Source organism: Pan paniscus, chromosome 10 (assembly GCF_029289425.2).
Source record: "Pan paniscus chromosome 10, NHGRI_mPanPan1-v2.0_pri, whole genome shotgun sequence".
Taxonomy (NCBI): domain Eukaryota; kingdom Metazoa; phylum Chordata; class Mammalia; order Primates; family Hominidae; genus Pan; species Pan paniscus.
In genome coordinates, this window is record NC_073259.2 from 125597280 (window position 1) to 125614462 (window position 17183).

General features: G+C 42.9%; 1 protein-coding gene across 2 annotated transcripts in view; it reads right to left on the minus strand.

Annotated features, from left to right (window-relative positions):
• The window catches only part of KSR2 (kinase suppressor of ras 2), a 518358-nt gene that overhangs the window by 82005 nt on the left and 419170 nt on the right, over positions 1–17183 (minus strand). For both annotated transcript variants that reach the window (XM_063593706.1, XM_063593707.1), the window contains one exon: positions 4638–4806. In XM_063593706.1, coding sequence (XP_063449776.1) covers positions 4638–4806 — 169 coding nt within the window. The remainder of the gene's footprint in view (positions 1–4637; positions 4807–17183) is intronic.

Sequence of the window (17183 nt, forward strand, 5' to 3'; positions counted from 1 at the left end):
TTTGTTACAATAACAATAGGAAGTGAATCCAGGGGCCATGTCTGGTTTGTTCCCTGGTCCAAACCTAGTGCCTAGTACAGTAGCTGGTACACAGTAGATGCATAATAAATACTGTTAACAAAATGAATGGATGAACACAGTCTGAGGGCCAAGAAGAAAATTTGAAGAGAAAAAACTGCAGCCCTGGGCAGTGCATGAAATTCAGGTCATTCATTCATTCAACAAACATGTAATGAGTGCCTTCAGTTGCAGGCAACATGTTGGGCTTTGAATGTGGAGTGGTGAATGAAGACACATTGCCTAGTCTCATGCAGCTGGCATTCTGATGGAGGAGACAGACACTTAACAAGTGAGTATGTAAACCAGATCATGGCACAGAGTGATGAGCATAAAAGAGGCACTCAGGAGAGACTGATGGAAAGGGAAAGGGAGGAAACACTCTCGCGAGCCCACATGGCCCAAGTGAGGTCTCAGAAATCCTGCAAATTCCACCAAAGGCAGATTCCACCTCCTTTCTTCTCCCTTTGAGCCATTAGAATTCACCATTTCCTGGAGTTGTGTGTGTGTGTGTGTGTGTGTGTGTTTCAAGATGGCTCTAGGTGGCTCCAAAGACAGAAGGTATTTGGCTCCAAAGAAAGAAGGTATTTGAACACTCCAGCCTCAGAAACCCATAAGACAATCATTTTCGAAGCCTCTTCATCTGTCTTGCCATGATGGATGCTACCACAACTCTGCTCATCGGTAGCAGTGAACTAGCCCCATGTTACTGATGAGAAACAGACCTAAACAGAAGCAATACCATGCTCAAAATCACACAGCTAGCAAGGAGCAAAGCTGGGATCCAACTCCAGGTCTGTCTGTCCATACAGCACTCTTGATGTCACCTTATACTGAGCCATGTCCACATGGCCCCAGGACTCAGAGAAAGACGGATAACAGGAGGTCCACCCAACTGGCAGCACACAGTCACAAATACCACCGAGGCTGCACACGCCATTCTTGGGGTTCTTATATCCTTTTCACCACATGTCCTGAGATTAACAGATGAGTTAAATGGCTGGTCAACCCCCCAGCCCCTTTTGGACAAGAATGTTCTAGATGAATCAGTGCTGGGGACATTGTTATGCCTAAGCTTTAGCTTAAATAGCCTTCAGAAAACTCAACATCTGGCAGGGACCCACAGGCAAAGCTCCATTTTTCATCAACAGAAGCTCCCAGTCAAGAGTGGGACAGCTAGCCAGATCTTTGTACAAACACAACAGGTACTCTTGACCCTGGGAGTGTTTTGCTAAAACCACCTAAGACACAGGGTAGGCCCAACTGTACTTCCAAAAGGTTCTGTTTTGTTTTCCATTTCAGCACTGAATTTTATTATTATTCGATTCTAAAATGGATGCACACTCATATATATCGTAGAAGTGCATGAGATAAAGTCCCTCTCCTCAACAGCTGCCATGAAGTTCTTCCAGACTTTACTGCACACATGCCAACACATATAAGCATACTGGTACACAGACATATATATATGTAAATATTTTACAATAAATAGAATATTATACTGATGACTTTGCAAATCACTTATTTTCTACTTAAGAAACATTATGGATATCTTTCCATGTCAGGAAATCTATATAGAGTACTACATTCCTTTGAAAGTTTGCAGAATATTTGGTTATACGGATATATGTGTGTATTCAACCATTCACCACCTACTCTTGATGGGCATTTGGGTTAATTTCAGTTTTCACTGTTACAGTGAAGTCCTTACACACAGATCTTTGCACTCTAGTGCAAGCGTTTCTGTATATAAAGTTCTAGAAGTGATATAATGGTCAAAGGAATGCACATTTAAAACTTTAACAGGGCTGGCTATGGTGGTTCACACTTGTAATCCCAGCACTTTGGGAGGCCAAAGTGGGTGGATCACCTGAGGTCAGGAGTTCGAGATGAGCCTCACCAATATGGTGAAACCCTGTCTCTACTAAAAATACAAATATTAGCTGGGTGTGGTGGTGTGCACCTGCAGTCCCAGCTACTCGGGAGGCTGAGACAGGAGAATTGCTTGAACCCGGGAGGTGGAGGTTGCAGTGAACCAAGATCGCACCACTGCACTCCAGCCTGGGTGACAGAGTGAGACTCCATCTCAAAACAACAACAACAACAAAAAAACTTTAACAGAAAATGCCAAATTACCTTCCCCAAATGTTGAGTTCAGTTCATACTCCTATGTCAAGGTATATGGGGATTTCATCTTTCATTCTACAATTCTGTCTAGGTCCTCATATTAATTAGCAGTGATGATGAGAAATGCAAATAAAGATAGCCACTGTACTTTATTATTATTGTATTTAATAATAATCCAAGGAGCCCAGATTTGTTGAGGTCTTCAATGAAACTGTCACCCTGCTAAGCTTTGTCCATGTATTATGACATTTCTTTCTAAAACAATTATCTAAGGTGGGTACTATTATGATCTCCATTTTGTAGATGAGAACACTGAGGCCCAGAGAGGCGAGTTATTTGTCCAACATCACACAGACATTAAGTGGTAAAGCCGAGATTTGAACCTAAGCAGCTTGGCTGCAGAACCCATACTCTAACTGCCATGCTGAAGTGCTTTTACCCAAAGGACCCCTTAGCCCAGGCCCCAAAGAGGGCCAGGACCTTGTCATGGCCTGTCATGGAGCAGATGGGGATAAGGTGGCACGCTAGAACAGCCAATTGTCAGGCACCCCTTCTTGAAGACTCTGGCTGAGGGAAGGAAGGAGCTAAGGGACACCCTGATTACTCCTGGCTAGGCAGGTCTCTTGTCTGAAGATGCCAGCAGAGTCTTTAAGGGATGAAAAGAGCTGTGGTCCTTTTGTGCACAGTTCTCCCATAAAACGGCCCTTCCCCATCCCTTGGTCCATAAACAAGTGCCAAACAATTTCAGAGAAAATACTCCTGAAGTCAGTGTCTCCAGGGAGTGAAGTGGCTATTGGAAAGCATTGGGCCCACTTCCCCCAGGTGTGGGTGGTCATGGGAAGTCTAACGGTCTTTTTTTTCCCTTCATCCCCTTCTGAAGAAGTAAAAAATGAACAACCCTGGAGATGGCGGTGGGAGCCTGCCGGGCAATGAATCGGTGGCATTTACTAAGACGATTCAGCTGGTGACTCACATTGCAGTCCTTGGTGGCTGCCAGATGAGTGGCCCCTACACTAGATGGATATGAGGCTGTTAAATTCAGACTTGAACTTAACAAAAAACCCAAAGTTCCAAGAATTCAAAATATGTGCCATCTCTGTGGATATAACCCAAATCAAAACAGTGTGGGCAGGTGCTGTGATTGGCTTGTCCTCAGATGGATGGATGGTTGCATGTGGGTGCCGCCCAGGTATGGGGCGGGGCCTCTATTTGCCTCCTGCCCACTCACTCATGCCTGGTTAAGCTTAGAGGTGTGAGCTATGGCCAAGGACCTGGGATTTTTTTCATAGTGTGAAGCTTGTTGACTCAGGAGGAAATCAGGCACTAGACCAGAGCATCCGATGGAACTTTCAGTGATGATGGAAATGTTCTACACCTGAGCCATTCAGTATGGCAGCCACCAGCCACATGTGGCTACTGAGCCCTTGAAATGTGGCTAGTGTAACCGATAAGCTAATTTTTAAATTATGTTTAATTTTAATTTATTTAAATGTAAATAGCCACACATGGCTAGCGGATACCATATTGAACAAAACAGATGTAGACTCTGGTTCCAACTGGCCATGCCAGTCCCACCAGCCTTCTTGTTGAAGCCAGCTGCAGTGCCATAAATATGGCTGAGTTGGAAGCATTCTTAGGGCCCTAGCAGAGGAACCGGGCCAGGCTGGACCCTGGAAGAGATGGGGAGATTCTTAGGTCTCGTCTACCTGAAGGAAAAAAAAAATCCCATTCTTAGGTCTAATGACAAAGGAGGTCAGGAAACCACAGTGTCCCACGAGTGGCTTCTCTACTATCATCTCATAGCCCAGTGCATACTCCCTGGTCAACAGTCCAGGTACCTTGGAATTCCTGAGCTAGAGGAACCTTCCAGATTATCTTGTCCAACTACATCTTTTCAGAGGTGAGACGCAGCAAGAATGCAATAGACCTGGATCTTGACTCCAGGAGTCCAGACTGCTCAGTGACAGCCCTGTCCTCACATCTGGGTTAAGACTCAGTATGCAGCCCTGCTCAGACATGTGCCCCTAAGATCTCCAGCACAGGATCTCACTGCCAATTTTAACCAATTTAGCTCATAAGACAACTGTCATCTCCAGAGCCAATGGCTCCCTTCTGTGACTTAGACTTAGGCGAAGACCCTGGGTTGTAGCTCGCCAAAAGACAGAGTCTCTAAGAGTTCCTGCACCTCTTTGAGCCTCTGTTTCTTCATCTGTAAAATGAGCTGATAATGCTTACCTTGTGGCTGTTCCAAAGATTAAATAAGTGATATAAGGGTAATTGCTTAGGGTACGATAAGGGTCAGTCCACATACTTCCTTGCCCCTCTCTGGTCATTGACCCATTCGCTTTCCAGCAGAGACTTGCTGCATCAGGGCTCTGGTGTGAACCCACCCCCTCCCTAATCTCTGCCCCTCCAATGCTGCGCCCCCCATGTCTCCCCAAGCATGGAGGTACCTGGCAGGTTGAAGTTCTTCTGCTGCCGTGTGCACTGTGGGGAAGGGTGTAGGGGAGAAGGCGGCGTGGCACTAGGAGGGAGGGGGGGTGCTGGCGAGGAGGGCGTGGAGGACGTCGTGGAGGAGGGGTTGCTGCTGGAGTCTGGCTGGTAAGGGACAGGGATGTGGTCCTGCAGAGAGAAAACAGGGTAGGAGTCAGGGACAGGCAGGGAAGCAGAAACACAGCAGAAAGAGTGGGCTGAGCAGGAGAGGCCCCCACCCCAGCCCCTGCAACAATTCTTGCCCTTTCCTCAGCCACCAGATCCTTCCGAAGTCCCTCCCGCTTCATCAGCCCCATTGGGCTGCATCCAGCTGTGGAAGGAACAGCCTCTGGAGTCGAATTCCTGTCCACTGCTTGGACCCCAGAGTGAAAGGTGACCACGTAATGAAAACCAAACAGGTGACAGCCACTCACCCTGTGCCTCTTTGATTCTGAAAAACCCCATGCAGAGGTGTCCAGAGTACCCCTCCCATCCCAACACCTCTCCTCCCAAGTGTTTATTGAAGAATCAACAGTCTGACAGCTCCAGAGAGAATGTGAGAGTGAGCCTTCAGCATCTTAGCTTGGGTCACAGCTGGAACCAGCACTGCCTCTCCTCACCCCAGACCAGCTCAAAATCTCCTCACTCCAGACCAGCTCAAAAACAAGGAGAGAGAGAGAATCCATGTGTGCATTTTTGGAATGGCCTGCGGGGGTGGACTTCCGAGCAGAGTAGTGGGTTGAACAGTGTTCCCCAAAAGACGTCCACCCAGGACCTCTGAATCTGATCATATTTAAAATAAGGGTCTTTGCAGACATAATTTAAGGTAAGGATCCTGAGATGAGATCATCATGGATTCGGGTGAGTCCTAAATCCAATGACAAATATCCTAAATCCAATGTCAAATATCCAAATCATCCTGGATTCGGGTGAGTCCTAAATCCAATGACAGACATATGGAGAGGAAAGTCATGTGAAGATGGAGGGAGAGATTGGAGTGATGCAGACACAAGCCAAGGACTGCCGGAGCCACCAGAGACTGGGAGAGAGGCATGGAACAGATTGTCCTTCAGAACCTCTAGAAGGCAACCTTGCTGGCATCTTGACATTGAATTTCTGGCCTCTAGAACTGTGTGAGAATAAATTTCTGTTGTTTTAGCCACCCAGTTTATGCTCTTTTGTTACAGCAGCACCAGGAAATTAGTATCAGCAGGAACCGGAGTCAGGAAAACCTGGACTCAAATTCCACAGCCACCTCTTTTCTGTACATCCTGGGCAAAATGCCCAACCTTTCCATTCCTCGGTTTTGTCCTCTGTAAAATGGGAATAATGATAACATCAAGTGCACAGGGCTGCATGAAGATTAAATGATGTGGAGGAATGGGAGGCAGGGAGGCAGGCAGGGAGGAACAGTAGCTGATGTGGAGGCATGGGAGGCAGGGAGGCAGGCAGGGAGGAACAGTAGCTGATGTGGAGGAATGGGAGGCAGGGAGGCAGGTAGGGAGGAACAGTAGCTGATGTGGAGGCATGGGAGGGAGGGAGGCAGGCAGGGAGGAACAGTAGCTGATGTGGAGGCATGGGAGGGAGGGAGGCAGGCAGGGAGGAACAGTAGCTGTATGCATTTGCAGGAATGTTCTCCTGGAAAGGGATAGATTGGTGCTGCCTGAAGCTTGAAAAGCATTTCACCTCTTTGGGACTTTTTGCTTTCACCAGATGGCAAGAGATGAGCAAAAGCAGCAAACCTCCACATGACATAAAAGGGATTCCTACCTCTCAAAGCCAGCAGAGCTAAGTGTTCCCAGGGGAGCCTTCATCTGTTCACCCACAGGACAGTGGTCACTTGATCCCTCCATTACTCAAAGGTCCACTACTCATGTGGACCAGGTACCCAAAGATGGTTTAGTGTGGTCAACAGGTATGCTTATCAGCCAACTCCAAGAGTAGGTGTGGCGAACACCCAATAACAAAGGAGGTCAAGGGCAGAGGGGAAATGGACATTCTCTGTCTAGATGCTTACTGGGTGTCCAGCCGGGTTGTACATTTCACCTTCCCAAAGCCCACTCCGCTGCCACTAGATCCACACTGCTTCTGGGTCAGTGAGTCTCTCCTTATCCTTTTTTTAAATTTTATTTTTATTTATTTATTTTTGTTTTTTGAGATGAGATCTCATTCTGCGGCCTGGGCTGGAGGGTAATGGCACGATCATGGCTCACTGTAGCCTCAGCCTCCTGGGTTCAAGCGATCCTCTCACCTGAGCATCCTGAGTAGCTGGGACCACAAGCATGCACCACCATGCCCAGCTTTAAAACACTTTTTTTGGTAGACACAGGGTCCCACTGTGTTGCCTAGGCTGGTTTCAAACTCTTGGGCTCATGCGATCTGATCCTCCCGCCTCGGCCTCCCAAAGTGCTAGGATTACAGGTGTGGGTCAATGCGGTCGGCCTCCTTATCCTTAACATGGGCTAAGAACGTCCACCTTGTAGGTCTGTTGTGAAGTTTAAATGAGTTATGTAGGTACCCACCTCCTTCGTATTGAGTAGAGGTGCTTTGTCATCAATAAATGGTAGCTATTATGTTAATGATAGTATGTTTCTATAATTAAACTTTTTATTTTGAGATCATTGTGGATTCACATGTAGTTGTAAGAAGAGAGAGATCTTATGTTTCCCTTACTCAGTTTTCTCTACTGGTAACATCTTATGAAACTCTAGTACAATATCACAGCCCAGATACTGAACTGATACAGTCAAGATACAGAACAGACCCATCAAAACGAAGATCCCTCATGTTGCCCGTTTATAGCCGTACCCATTTCCTGCTCTCTCCTCACCATCCTCCCCCCATATTTAACCCCTGGCACTTCTAATCTATTCTCCATATCTGTCCAGTATAATAAACACTAGCTGTATGTGGGTTTTTTTGAGATAGAGTCTTGCTACATTACCCAGGCTGGTCTCAAACTCCTGGACTCAAGCAATCCCATTGCCTCAACCTCAATCCCAAGTAGCTGGGATTAGAGATGTGTACCCTGGTGCCCAGCTCTATTCTCTGTTTCTATAATTTTATCATTTCACTGTTTTATAAGTGGAATCATACAGTATGTAACCTTTTCAGATTGCCTTTTTCCACTCAGAATAATTCTCCATAGATTCATCCAAGTTGTTGCAGGTATCGATAGTTTCTTCCTTTTGATTGCTGAGTTTCTTCCTTTTGACTGATTGCTGAGTAGTACTCTATGATATGGATGTACTAGAGTTTGTTTAAACATTTACCCACGGAAGGAGATCTAAGTTGTTTTCTATTTTTTGCCATTGTGGATAAAGCTGCTATAAACATTTATTAACAGGATTTATGTGAACATATGTTTTTATTTCTCTGGAATAAATGCTCAGAAGTGTAGTTTCTGGATAATATAGTAATAACATGTTTAGTTTTAAAAGAAAATGCAAAAACTGTTCTCTGGAGTAGCTGCACCATTTTACACCAGCAATGTACAAATGATTGATTTTTCTCTGCATCTTAGCCAGTGTTTGGTATTGTCACTGTTTGTTATTTTAGCCTTTCTAATTGGAGTGTAGTGATATCTCATTGTGCTTTAGTTTACATTTCCTAATGGCTAAGATATTCAACATCTTTTCGTGTGCTTACTTGCCATCTGTATATCCATTTTGGTCTTGATGACTGTATCTATATAAGAAGTCTTGAGATCAGGTAGACTGATTCCTCTCACTTTATTATTTCGCAAAAGAATAAAGCTGTTGTAGATATTCTAGTTCCTTTGTCTTTTCACATAACTTTTAGAATAATCGTGTCTTTATTTATAAAAATAATCTTTCTGGGATCTTGTTATAAATTGTGTTAAACCTATATATGAATTTTGAGAACTGACTTCTTAACTATGTTGAATCTTCCAATCCATGAACATGGTATGGGTATCAGTTTCCTAGGACTGTTGTAACAAAGTACCATAAACTGAGTGGGTTAAAACAACAGAAATTTATTCTCTCACAATTTTGGAGGGCAAAAGTCCCAAGTCAAAGTATTGGCAAGGCCGTGTCTCAGGATCCCTCTGAGACTTTAGGTAGAATCCTTCTTTGCCTCTTCCTACCTTCTGGTGGTGGCCAGCAATTCTTGTCATTACTTAGATTGCAATTGCATCACTCTAATCTCTGCCTCTGTTGTCACATGGTGCTCTCCCTGTGTGTCTCTGTTTCTCTTCTCCTCTTCTTATAAGGCCGAAAGTCATATTGGATTAAGGGACCACCCTTCCAGTATACCCTCATCTAAACTTGATTATATCTGCAAAGTTCCTATTTCCAAAGATCACATTCACAGGTCCTGGAGGTTAGGACTTTAGCATATCTTTGTGGGGAATACAGGCTGAACCACAGTGGTATCTGTCTGCATTTCTTTTGATCTTTGTTTCCTTTCACCAGCATTTTGTAGTTTTCAGCGTACAAGCCCTATACATGTTTTATCAGATATACACCAAAGTATTTCCATTTTGTTCAGCAATTGTAGATGGCATGTTTCTAATTTAGGTTTCCATATGTTAATTGCTAGTATATAGAAATATAACTGATTTGGGCCAGGCACGGTGGCTTGCGCTTGTAATCCTAGCACTTTGGGAGGCCGAGATGGGCAGATCACAAGGTCAGGAGTTAAAGACCAGCCTGGCCAATATAGTGAAACCCCATCTCTACTAAAAGATACAAAAATTAGCCAGGTGCGGTGGCACACACCTGTAGTCCCAGCTACTTGGGAGGCCGAGGCAGAAGAATCACTTGAACCTGGGAGGCAGAGGTTGCAGTGAGCCGAGATGATACCACTGCACTCCAGCCTGGGTGACAGAATGAGACTCCGTCTCAAAAAAAAAAAGAAGAAGAAATATAACTAATTTGTATTGATTGTGTATTCCATGACCTTGCTGAATTCACTAATTAGTTCTAAGAACTTTTTAAAAAATATATTCTTTGGGATTTTTGTATTTTCTTTGGGATTCTCTACATAGATGATGTCATTTGCAAATAAGGACATTTTTATTTCTCCATTTCCAATCTGCATGTCTTGTTTCCTTTTCTTGCCTTACTGCGTTGGCCAGAACTTCCAGCATTGTGTTGAATAAGAATGGTGGGAGTGGATGTCCTAGCTTGTTCCTAGCTGTAGAGGAAAACATTCAGTTTTTCATCACTAAGTATAATGTTAGCTGTAGTATTATTTTAGGTGCTTTTATCAAGTTGAGGAATTTCCTCATTTTTACTTTTCTGATTTCTTTTATCATGAATGGTTGTTGGATTTTGTCAAACAAGTTTTTTGTATCAATTAATATAACCATGTTATTTTTTATTCTTAGCTTGTTAATATGGTGAATTATGTTAATTGATTTTTCAGATATTGAACCAGTCTTTTATCCCTGGAATAAACTCTACTTGTACATATTGCTGAACTCTATTTTCTAAATATTTTGTTAAGAATTTTCGCATCTATATTAATGAAGAATATTAGTCTGTAGTTTTCCTTTTTCGTACTCTGGCTTTAGTATCAGGGTAATATTGGTATATATCATGAGTTGGAAAGTATACTCTTCTATTTTTTGGAAGAGATTGTGTACAGTTGGTGTTAATTCTTCTTTAAACATTTGGTAGTATTCTCTGGTGACACCATCTGGAGATTTCTTTTTTTGGAGTAAGACAGTTTTAAAATTACGAATTCCGTTTCCTTAATGTTTACAGGGCTATGCAAATTATACATTTCATATTGGGTGAGTTGTGGAAGTTTGTGATTTTCAAGAAATTGGTTTATTTCATTTAAGCTATAAAATGTATATGTGTAGCATATCTCTTTTTATCCATTTGATGACTGCAGGGTCTGTAGTGATGTCCCATCCCATTCCTGACAATTGTAATCAGAGTTTTCTCTTTGTTGGTCTTGCTACAGGTTTGTCAATTTCATTTTTAATTTCTGTTTTATTTTTCCTGCCTTCCTGTGAGTTAAACATTTTTTGGAGTTTCATCTTGACATAGCTAGAGTATTTTTGAGTGTATCTCTTTGTATAGCTTTTTAAATGGCTGCTGTAGGTAGTATATTATATATACATAACTTATTGCAGTCTACTGGTGTTGACATTTTACCAGTCTGAGTGAAGTTTTCCTTTATGTCCTTACCCTCCTCCTTTAATAATTGTCTTAAATATTTCCTGTACATATATATAGAACCACATCAGAAAGTGTTACAATTTTTGCTTCAACTCTCAAGCATAATTTAGAAAATTAAGAGGAGAAGGTATATGTACTATTGTATCTACTAGTATTTGTACACTTTTTACTGTTTTCTGATTTTCCAAGATTCTTTATTACTTCTTTTCTGTTTAGAAAATACTTTTCAGTTATTCTTTCAGCGTAGGTGCACTTATGGCAAACAGTCTTAGTTTTCCTTCATCTGACAATGTCTTGATTTCTCTTTCATTTTTGAAGAATATTTTCACTATGCATGGAATTCTGAATTGAAAACTTCTCTTTCAGCACTTGAAAAAATGCTGTGCCACTTTCTTCTGGCCTCCATGGTTTCTGATGGGAAATTTGTTGTCATTTGAATGGTTTCTCCCATAGGTAAAGTATTGTTTCTCTGTTGTTGCTTTCAAGATGCTTTTGTCTGTCTTCAGTTTTCAGAAGTTTGACATGACATATCCTAGCATGGATTTCTTTGAATTGACCTTCTTTGATGTTTTCTGAGATTCTTTAATCTGTAGGTTTATGTCTTTTGCCCAGTTTGGGAAGTTTTCAACCATTATTTCTTTAAGAATGTTTTCAGCTCTGTCCTCTTTCTCCTCTTCTCTCTTTCCAGTACACCAATGACACCAATGTTAGATTTTTTATTATAATCCCCAAGGGTCCTTGATACTGTGCTCAGGCCATTTTCTCTCTGTTATCCAGACTGTGTAATTTCTATCACTCTGTCTTCAAGTTCACAAATTCTTTCCTCTGCCCCATCCATCTTGTTATTGAGTCCATCCATTGAATTTTTTATCTGGTTATTGTATTTTCTAATTGTATGTTCTAAATTTTCTAAATGCTTCTTCTTTTTATCTTCCGATTCTTTGCTGACACTTTCTGTTTCTTTTCAGGGACTTCTTATGTTTTCATTAGTCTCAAGAATGTTCATAATTGCTTATTGAAGTATTTTTATAATGAATGCTTTAAAAGTGTCATCAGATAATTCTGAAATCCCAGTCATCTCAGCATTGGCTTCTATTGATTGTCTTTCTTTTTCTATTCAGCTTGAGATCTTTCTGCTTCTTGCTACGACAAGTAATTTTCAACTGAAGCCTGAACATGTGAGTATTATGTTGTGAGACTTTGGATGTTATTTAAACCTCTTGTTTTTGCTGGATTTCTGACATTGCTCTAGCAGAGAAAGGGGAGGTACTGCCTTGCTATTGCCAGGGATGGGTAGAAATTTAAGTTCTCCATTCAGCTTCTGTTAGTCCCTGAAGAGGGAAGGAGTTCCTCATTATCGCTGGGCAGAGGTTGAAATCCAGCTCCCCCATAGACCTTTGCTGATACTACTCTTGCTGGGAGGGGTAAGAATGCCAAAAAGCAGGGAGCAGACTTGTTAATGATGGTGGTGTAAAAGCTCTGACTCTCCACTAGGTCTCCTTGAATCCTACCTCAGCAGGTGTGGGAGGGAGTGCTGCATTATTGCTGGGTGAGGGGGGTGTTCTTTCCCACCAGCAGGGATGACAGTCCCTACTCAGCCTTCTCTAACACCAGCCTGGCAGGAGGATTGGGATGCCAGGGTTCAGCTTGACAAGGATGGGAGTCTAGACTCCCTACTTGATCTTTGCTGTTATGGGTAGGTAGGGCAACAGATTTTTCTGTGGTGTTTGGCTGGGGTAGGATGGTTATTGGGTAAAAGTTTTCTTGCTAAGCTGTCCCTTTCCTGGGCCTTTGGCTAGATGGGGCAGGCTTTTGTTGGGGCTTTTTTTGTTTTTACTCATTGACACATCCAGGTTGCCAGCTTCTTCAGTTCTAAGTCTGGGATACATGAAGCTAAAAGAAGTCTCAGGCGGCCAGGTGCAGTGGCTCATGCCTGTAATCCCAGCACTTTGGGAGGCCGTGGCAGGTGGATCACAAGGTCAGGAGTTCGAGACCAGCCTGGCCAACATAGTGAAACCCCATCTCTACTAAAAATATTTTGAAAATTAGCCAGGCGTGGTGGTGGGTGCCTGTAGTCCCAGCTACCTGGGAGGCTGAGGCAGGAGAATCGCTTGAACCCGGGAAGCAGAGGTTGCAGTAAGCTGAGATTGCACCACTGCATTCCAGCCTGGGTGACAGAGTGAGACTCCATCTTAAAAAAAAAAAAAAAAAAAAAAGAAGTCTCAGGGAACTCACCACTGTGTCATTGCTTGGGTCCCTAGCTGGTCTGCCTACTTCTTGCCCTCTTTCAGAGTGGTCTTATGTTTATTTTACATACAATGTCCATTGTTTTTAGCTGTACAGTTGACCCTTGAACAACACAGGTTTGCATTGCAATGGTCCACTTATATGTGAATTTTCTTCCACCTCTGCCACTTCTGAGGCAGTAAGACCAACCCCTCCTCTTTCTCCTTTTCCTCAGCCTACTCAACATGAAAACGACAAGGATGAAGACCTTTATGATGATTTGTGTCCACATAGTGAATAGTAAATATATATTTTCTTCCTTATAATTTTCTTAATAACATTTTCTTTTCTTTAGCTTACTTTATTGTAAGAATATGGCATATAAGACATAGAACATACAAAATACATGTTAATAAACTCTGTGTTATTGGTAAGGCTTCTGATCGACAGTGGGCTATTAGTAGTTAAGTTTTGGGGGCATCAACAGTTATATGTGGATTTTCAACTGTGGGAATGGGGTTGGCATTTCTCACCCCCACATTTTTCAAGGGTCAACTGTACTTAGTGGGAGGAATATGGAAAAGTACAATTACTCCATCTTCCTGGAAGCAGAGTAACTAATATTGTTAGTTCATTTAATCTTGGCAGCAAACCTGCAAGTTAGGTGTTTATCTCTGGAGGGAGAAACGAGACTCTCTCCAGAGAGTCTCTGAGAAAGGGAAACTCAACTATGATTGTGTAGACAAACAAATGGATACTGGCCCCATGGACAATTAACATTCCCAAGCTATAGAATTTTCCTTGGAATAACAGATCTCCCCAATTTGATCTCAGACCCTGTGTGGGAGAAATAAATGTGAGTCCCAGTAGAAGGCAGGGAACATCTGTCCACTTGGACATAGTCTTACTATTTTAGGCAAGGTTATGCTGTAGTTCATTCTAACCACCTGCCACGCAAGACCACCTTGAAGGTAACTCTGATCCAACATTAGTAGAAAGGCATCAGGAAGCCTTCGCACTCTATCTTAATTTATCTAATGGTAATTGCATTTCCATAACAATGGACATATTAGTGTAAGGAATGATATGTCAGTGACGTGTGGAGTGAAGATTTATCATTTATGACTATGATATAGAAAGAAGCTCCCACTTGGCCCAGGGGGCAGGTGAGGTTTTTTAAGAAAGTTGGGGGCCAATTATATTACACGAGGAAAAGAAAGTCAGGCATCTATCCACCCTCCCAAGCCTTGCTCTTTGAACTTGCTGGAAAATTTCAAGAAGTTTCCATAGATGCTCTGCAAAAAGATGGTCATCATCTAACTTAAAAAAAAAAACCATATAGGCTTGTGCTTCTACATGGACATTTGTCAGCTTATCTGTCTCATCCTCTAGACTAGGCACTCCCTGAGGACAGGGAGTATGTTATATGCATCAGCACCTAGCAATGAGCCAGTCACACAGTCACATGGTGGCCCCTCAGTAAATGTGTGCTGGATAAAAGAAAAAAGAAAGGAAGAAATGGAAAGAGGAAGGGTTGTATGGAAGAACAGGAGAGAGGAATAGAGGAGGAAGATCTATTTCCTCCCACTAGACTGTTACTTACTCATCTTGGAATCTGCAAAACTAAGCACAGAAACAAAAACATAGGAGGTAACTAATCAATGTTATATGAATGAATGAATGAACTAAGCAATTGAAAGGAAGAAAGGATAGAGGGAAAGAGGGAGAGAAGGAGAGAAAATTGTCTTTATGGTGGAAGGACTTATCTCTACCTCTTTGAGGACAGACTCATTAATACATATGGTACTCACTTATCCTGGCAGAATTGTTACAACAGGAGGGAAAATCTCTTCTGCAGGTTAAACCCACATCTGTGTCTGAATGGGACCAGCAGCTGGCGGCTGTGTTCCATCAGAAGGAAACTTATTAAACTCTACTAGTTCATGCAGGGAAAGGCTAATGGCATAATTCCTCTTTCTGAACATAGATGAGAGCTGGAAACATCCATCAGAGACCATCCAGTACAACTACTTCATTCTGTAGGAGGGGATGCTGAGACTGTAAGGTGGGAGGAATGGCCTCCTGGAGTCACACAGAGCATTAGTGGCACAGGTCCCAAGTCATGGCTCAGAAGCAGAAACACAAGGTTGTGCCAAGTAATAAGAAATTCACATCTGACTCTGAAACTCAAATAGAAGCACGTTCATCACCCAGGTTTCCACTTCAGCCAGCTGAGCACTGATTTGGACATGGCGGTGATGGTCATTGTTCTCCCATGGACACTTTCTAAGGAAACTGTCCTCACCCTCCAACCCAACAGCCTTTGTTCAATGGACTGTCCTAAACAGACACACTTGTCTTGTGACCTCCATAGCCCACTCCCAACACAGGATCATAGGCCAGAGCATAATGGCAGCTGACCAGTGACCTATAATATGGGATGGAATGATGAGATAGGCCATTAGGAAGAAGAGCAGAGAGCATTAGGAGCAAAGGCTGAGATAAGATGAGGTTCAAAGAGAACAGGGGAGCCACAACAGGCCAGAAAACAAAGAAGCCAAAGGTCATAAGGAGTAGGAACTATATGGAGGCAGAAGCAATGATAGAGGAAAGAAAGACAAAAGTAGAAGATGAGGAAACCAGCCAACAGTAACAACACATCAGAGCAGACCCATAAAGAGTAGCTAAGTCAGGGTCATGATGGAAGACCAGAACAATGGCCTATGGGCTTGCTTTGGGTCCAAGGAGCTGGACTGAGCTAAAGACCATCCTCCATGTCTAGTTTCATGAGGCCCAGCTCCTAAATGATGATTTCCCTTTCTCTGAATTGCCCCCATGTCCATCCTTTACAAAAGACAACTCATTTTGCTGAGCCAGCCTAGGCGGGTCTCTGTACCTTGCAACCAACCAACAAAAGCAAACCAGCATGCAGCCACTTCAAACAGCTTGAATACAGCAGGCAGAGATTCAGCCTCTGCCACTACTGCAGATGGTATTTTTGATGGCTTGATGTGGAAGTACAAGGGTTGTAGCTTGGTCCCATAAGGAATTGGCAGATGCTACTGTTGCTGCTTCTCCTCCTTCCCCCTCCTCCATTCTCCTCATCCACCCCACTCTGTCTTCCTCTTCTTCCTCCTTCTTTCTCCTTCTCTTCCTCTTCCTCCTTCCTTTCCTCCTCCTTCCTTCTTCCTATTCCTCCTGCCTCTTCCTTCTCCTCTTTCTCTGTCTTCTTCATCATCAAGCTACTTCCATGCCCTGAGTATTCAGAATTTGACTAAAATCCTTTATACATATCATACATCTAATCCTGTCTGCAACCCCAATGATACCTCCTATTATGTCTATTTTACATAAAGGAAAACTAAGGCAGACAGATCTTGAGATAACTGGCCCACAGTCGTACAGCAAGTTAAAGAGCTGAGTTGCAAGCTCAGACTTCCTGATTCCAAAATCTACACTCTAACCACTGTGCTGGGTGAAAAAGCAGGGCCTTTGTGAACCTGGATTGACTGAACTAGACAGGAGACAAGACAAAGAGCAGTGAAAAAAAAAATCTTCAGACCAAATTGGCTCAGAAATTTATTGCACTAACCACATCATTGCCTGATAAGAAGAATCTGTGTGAAGTCAGTGAGAAGGGAAAGAGGGGAAAAAATAACCCAGCCCTATGATAGATCTTGTCCACCTTCATGTCAAAGCTGCTTTCTTAATAGAGGTTAATTTATTTCCCTTATCAAATTCTCCTGCTGGCAGACAAGCAGAACAATGTCACAGTCACTGATCTATCTGACCTATGTTTCAGTCTCATCTGACACCAAGAGGCTCACTGTGCCTGTAAAGCCAGAGAGAAAGGTCTCAAGGTGGTTCTGAGCTCCTCATCCCTCAAAATGTCACAAAGGAAAGAATGGGTTCTAAGGGATGCACAATTATTATACTTCCCAGAAGCCTCGCCATTTGAATTTGCTCAGCCCTCCCAGCAGTGGGGATCCCCTCTCCTAGAGACCTATATCTTTTGCCAATAACAAAGGAAAAGTGGACGCGGCCTGATGTTTTGATCAGAGGCCCCCAAATTTAAGCTGATAATAATAGCTAGAATCTCCTGGATATTAACTATGGGCCAGGAAGTACACTGAGTGCATTTAAATG